The 6,000-nt window shown below is 54.4% G+C and overlaps 1 protein-coding gene across 1 annotated transcript in view; it reads right to left on the bottom strand.

The window, feature by feature from the left end:
• PSTPIP1 (proline-serine-threonine phosphatase interacting protein 1) overlaps positions 1-5,677 on the bottom strand; it is a 42,602-nt gene extending 36,925 nt beyond the window's left edge. Inside the window, exon 1 of the mRNA XM_032176130.2 lies at positions 5,207-5,677. Coding sequence (XP_032032021.1) covers positions 5,207-5,242 — 36 coding nt within the window. The 5' untranslated portion in view covers positions 5,243-5,677. The remainder of the gene's footprint in view (positions 1-5,206) is intronic.
• Positions 5,678-6,000: the final 323 nt, after the last annotated feature.

Raw genomic sequence — 6,000 nt, forward strand, 5'->3', positions numbered from 1 at the left:
CATGCATGGTGGCCCACGCCTGTAATCCCAGCACTCTGGAAGCCAAGGCAGGAGGATTGCTTGAGCCCAAGAGTTTGAGACCAGCCTGGGCAACACAGGGAGACCTCATCTCTGCAAAAATAAAAAAATTTTAAAAGAGAGGGAAAATACAAAATTATGTACACAATATGTTTGCACCTATTAAAGGCAATCTTACGCAAACACAGCAAAATATTAGCAGCTGTGTGATGAGACTAAAGGTGCTTTTTCTTTTCCTATTTTTCTCCATTTCCCCACTTTTCCTTTTAGGATCTTATATTAGTTGATTTTGTTTCTTTAGAAAGTGTGTGTATATATATATACATATCTTTAAATGCCCAGGATAGAACAGGTACCCAGCAAATGGCAGGCTCTCCTGATGCCCCTAGGCCATGTAAACAGGTCTGGGGGTAGGGACAGGCAGCTTTATGACAGGTCAAAGTAGGGCCCCTCAGTTCCCTTCTCTGTAGCCTCATAAATGGGCACCTCAGCGTCTCAGAACTGGGAAAGGAAAAGGCACCGGCGGCTGAGTGCCACATACGGAAGGGGCGGACCAGCCCAGCCAGTCCCACTGTGTGAAGCTGGTGAGTCACTGCCCCACTCAGCCGCAGTGCTGTCACCTGTTAAATGGGCTTGGGGAGGCTCAGCTCCTCCCAGTGTGGCACAAGGGTTTCCAGATCGAGCCGAAGCCCAGCCTCAAAGGAGAGATACGCCCACATGTCAAGGGGAAAGTTCAGGCCTATTGTCCCTATACCCCCTTGGTAGTTCCCACCCAAAGGGTGGGTGACAGTCACCGTAGTGCATGTGGCCCAGCCTCCCCAGGTCCTTACTTTTCCTTTTAACTACCCTAAAAGAGATAGGATGTGGATCTCAATAGAATCTGGTCCAGAACTAGATTTTCCCTCTTAAAACAATATCTAATGACATCTTTGCAAAGGCCGCTGGATGGACATACAGGTTGCAGGGAATGGGGGTCCTGGGAGGGGATGGCACAGTTGAGATACTGCTCCTCTCAGAGCACTCCTTGCCCCACCCAGTTATTCCTCCAGCCCCGGCACTGGACTGTGGCTTCCTTCAGGTCAAGACAGTCTCATACATCTGATTAGATGTTGCAGGGTGAAGAAGCTCAGGGGTCCAGAGTGGACCACCTAGTAGAGAGCCCTACTCCCCAGATATTTGCAGAATATAACAAAAGTGAAATGAAGTGCTTGGTGCGGTGGCTCACCACTGTAATCCCAGCACTTTGGGAGGCCAAGGCGGGTGGATCATCTGAGGTCAGGAGTTCGAGACCAGCCAGGCCAACATGGTGAAATCTCATCTGAACTAAAAATACAAAAATTAGCCAGACGTGGCAGCGCATGTCTGTAATCCCAGCTACTCGGGAGGCCGAGACAGGAGAATTGCCTGACCCCAGGAGGTGGAGGTTGCAGTGAGCTGAGATTGTGCCACTGCCCTCCAGCCTGGGTGACAGAGTAAGATTCTGTCTCAAAAAAAAAAAAAGTGAAATGAAGTAAAAAATGGGTTCAGGAAGGGACATGGACCATGGAGACATTCACTGTCCATTCATTAATTCTATGAACACGTCCTCAGCCAGTACCCCACTTGTGAGCCCTGTGCAGAGGATACAGACAGACGTTTCTTGTAATAATTTGGCCGCCTGTTGGGAGTGGAGCCATAATAAACTGGGGGCAAGGGGAGAACCCTTCCTTCTCTGGGCTTCCCAGCGCCTCAGACTCAGTGACAGGCCCGACAACGTGAGGTCTAACGCCCTCTCCACTCGGACAGCTGGTATTCTCAGATTCAACCTTGTCTCACTGACAGGTCCCACTCTGAGGCTCATTTACAAACTTCCTGCCAAGGGGTGATGCTCTTTATCATCTGCATGTATCACAGAAATCACATTATCCCTTCCCTCCCCCTGTGGCTGGTCCGCCCTGCCTCACTCCTACAGCAGCGTGCGTCTGAACACTCAGCTGCAGCTAAAATCAGGCTGTAAATAAATACTGTGTGGCCACCCTGACAAAACTGCAAAAACAGGCCGACTGACGGACAGGACTGTGTCTGCTCCCACGCTGAGTGTCCCCACTACTTCTGTGCCATTACAGCTGCTTTTCAGACTGTTTCTGTCTCCTTCCTCGCAATCAGGCTGCTAGCTGCCTGTGAAACGTCCTCTCATAGTCCAGGTCCATCAGCATTTATCCATCGCCAACTGTATATCAGGTACTGTACAGACTGCCACTAATTGCTACATCTATAGGCTGAAAGACCCCATGACCAAGCTCGTTAAAATTGTGGGTGAAATTAGAGCTCATAGGACCTGAGTAAAAGCTAGGAGACCTCCTAGGAGTGTAGTGTATGAGCTTTAAGGAAAGCTCTTAGGGAAATCATCTTTGGCCCCTGAGAAACCACTTTTGCTTCCTCCCTTACTGTGAGCTAAAGCCAGAAACAGCAGGGCTGGGTCCCCTCCTCCACCTCGTGTTCTGTATAGGTAAGGTTGCCCAATAACTGAAGAGCTGTGATATCAAACATGATCTTTCTAGTTTAGCCAAAGTAGGGTCCCTCCACTCTGTCAGCTCTGTCACCCAGACTAGAGTACAGTGGCGCAATCTCGGCTCACTGCAACCTCCGCCTCCTGGGTTCAAGCCATTCTCCTGCCTCAGCCTTCCAAGTAGCTGGGATTACAGGAGCACGCCACCACGCCTGGCTAATTTTTGTATTTTTAGTAGAGACAGGGTTTCACCATGTTGGCCAGGCTGTTCTTGAACTCCTGACCTCAAGTGATCTATCCACCTCGGCCTCCCAGAGTGCTGGGATTACAGGCGTGAACCACTGCAGCCGGCCTAAAAACCAGTCATTTCTAAACACTGTGCTGGCAGGCTGAAGGGTTTAATGACAGTGCCTTGGGCTGGGGTGGGGGAACGCCCGGACAAGGGCCAAGCTGGCTGGGCCGTTCCTAATATAACACCTGCAGTCAGGGCAGTGTGCCTTTTCTGTTTCACAGATTTGTCTACAAATGAAGCTTCAAAATATTGTTCTAGCCACCTTGTCTGATCTTCTTACCCCTCTGGAAGATAAGAGGGGTTACCTCTTATCTTACCCCAAAGCCAAAAGATCCAATGACATGTCAGATAGAGAGAGGGATCCTGCGACAACACAGGTGCTGGAGCCAGCCTGCCAGGGGTGTAATCCCAGCAGTGTGACCTTGCGCAAGTCTCTTAATGTCTCCGTGCCTCAATTTCCCCATCTGAATAAGAGAGAGAACAGTAGCACGTGTTTGAAGGATTGAATGAGTGAATATGCATACATCTGGAGAACAGCACCTGGCACATCTTTCGTGCTCAGCAAATGTTAGTTGTTATGCACTGGGATGGGCTGAGCATCAGGAAGAGGTATTAGAATCCAGAGCCCTGGGGCAGGTGATGCCTACAGTGACCTTTCAGGGCATCGGCCCAGACTCAGTGTGAGAGGTTCCCACTGGCTACTTCTCTCCCCTTCCTGCTCTGGCCTTCCCTAGGGAAACTATATGCCCACCCCAGGCTCAGGGAGCCAGACACAGAGGAGACCAGGCACTTGGAGGCCAGGAAGCCCAGAGGTGCGACGAGCACAGAGTGTGGGCAGGATGCCACTCAGGAAGCTCCACAGGGGCTGGCTGTTTGCTTCTGCTGCTGCTGCCACACCCTGCTCCCTTATACGCCACCCCTACCTGTGCCCAGATCCTGCCATGGAGGCTGCTCCTTGCCCAGCTCTGCCCTAGGGAAGGCAGGCCCAGGGGCTCTGGGACTGGACAGAGGTCTCAGTGATAAAATAGTCAAGGGGTCCTGGCCTGCCCTGGGCTACAGAGTGGCCTGGGTTTCCAGGCCCTACCCCTTCCCCCAACTTTGTACACCAAGGCAGGGCAGCAAGGTGGTGACTCACATCCCCCATCCCCCAGGGCTCCAGCTGCCAGCCTGGGCCCTGAGCATCCTGGTGCCTGGTCCTCCGGATGGGCTGAGGCAGCTCTGTCTCCATTGGCTTCTCTGGGCTGGGCCCACACTGTCTTTGTAAAGATGGGGAAACTGAGGCCCAGAAAGGCACAAGGTGGCCTCCCCACATAAGGTCCTTTGCCTACTGTGCAGTCAGTGCAGAGGAAGCAGAACACTCACATGCTGGCCACAGGCCCCAAGTGGAGCTGGCCGGAAGGGAAGGAAGGCCTGGCTCTGTAGCTCTCATCCTCCTGGCTGCAGCCCCAGGAAAAGGCCCGGGGAGGGCAGGGCTGTTGGCTGGGGCTCAGCCGGCTGAGCCGAGGGCCAGAGCGTCCTCTTCAGGGTTGGAGGCAGCACCCCGGGACAGCCACATTCCCCAGCTCCAACCAGAGAGGTCTCAGCTTTTCCCCAGAGCCTTGGGCACAGCCAGAGCTGAGGGGCAGAGGGGTAGTTGAAGGACAGCTGGAAAAGTGCTGAGATGATCCAGGGGTCCAAGCTGGGCTACAGGCTACGTGGCCCGGGCCAAGCCACTTTACCTCTACCACTGGCTGGGCGCCCTTATTTCATGGGGGAAATGACTTGATTTAAGCCTGTGTTGAATTCAAGAAAGTAAGCAAGCAATTGCCCGCCTGGCTGCCTCCTTGAAGGACCCCTATGGTCTGCAAGGGACAAGGGGCTTGGTGAGGGGAACAGAATTACCATTTGGAGTGAGGCAAGGTGCTGGGGGCTTTAGTGCATTGGATCCCCTTGCTGATCCAATGTATTAGTTGGTGTGTTGATTTCTATTTTATCCCCATTATATAGATGGAGAGACTGAGGCTCAGAGACAGAAATGACTCGCCCAGCCTGTAACAGAGCCAAGACCTGAACTCAAGTTTGTCTGGTCTCTAAATCTGTGATCCCTCCTTTGCTGCCCCACACATCCTCCTCAAGCCCCCACCCATGTGTTACCCTCTTCTGAGGAGCTCCTGCTGTGGGGAGAGGTCTCCCAGAGGAGAAAACAGCCGGGGCAGCAGAGAGGAGGACCCTCATTCACGGAGTCCACTTGCCTTCCAATCCAGAAGGGGTGGGGGCCTGGGCCACCTCCATGATGATTAAGACCAAGAATCAACCACTGTTTTATGAGAAAGCTCCCCTCTTGGAGCTGCATCCCATCACCTGCGTGGAGATTTCAGCCTAGCTCTGCCCGCTCCACTTGTTCAGTGCCCCCAGCCATCCTCACTCACCCAAAAGGCATCTTTGAAGTGCAGCTGGGGCATCATCCTCAGGCGTCTGCCGCGGCAGAGCTCGCTCTCCTGCCACAGGCTGGTCTGATGGAGGGCCAGGCGCCAGCAGCAGCGTCCCAGTCCTGGCAGGGCTGGCCCAGGCCCCCCTTCCCAGCCGGCGCCGTCTGCAGCACTCAGAAGGCAGCCACGAGCCAGAGAGGAGCTGCCGAGGGGAGGAAAAAGCTCAACCTGTTTTGTTTGGGGCTAGAATCAGCAGCAAAATGAGGAAGGAGTGGAGCTCAGTGATGGGAGGGCGGGCCCTGGTGTCCAGCCCAGCCCCTCACCGACCCTGCGGTGATGGAGGACACAGTCTGGGACCCAGGGCAAGAAGCAGGGATGCCAGCCCTGGGTGGGAGGCAGTGGCCAGTGGAAGAGGCAGGCTGGAGCTCGGGCCAGGCAGGCAGGCAGCCCGAGGCCTGCGCAGGAAGGTTTGTGCAACCTCCCCTGGGGCAGGCACGGGGCCCTCGCCCACAGGAAGTGGAGTTGCTGTGCTCCCCGTGCAGTCCTGCCTGCCACCTGCCATCCTGCTCCTGCCTCTGCTTGCCCCCTCCCGAGGTGCGGGCTCACTTTATTCCAGAGGCCATACCCTAAGGGAGCTTGAGGCCCACTGACAGTGTGGCCAGGAGGGGCCCAGGAACCCCAGGTGTGTCACCCGCCAGCCAGTCCGGCACCCTTCCAGGCTGGGCCTAGAGATGCCAGACTCTTAACCCCTCATCAGCAAGTCATTCTGGAGGGGCTTACTCAGGCCTAGGGCA

Source organism: Hylobates moloch, unplaced genomic scaffold, assembly GCF_009828535.3.
Source record: "Hylobates moloch isolate HMO894 unplaced genomic scaffold, HMol_V3 SCAFFOLD_14, whole genome shotgun sequence".
Classification (NCBI taxonomy): domain Eukaryota; kingdom Metazoa; phylum Chordata; class Mammalia; order Primates; family Hylobatidae; genus Hylobates; species Hylobates moloch.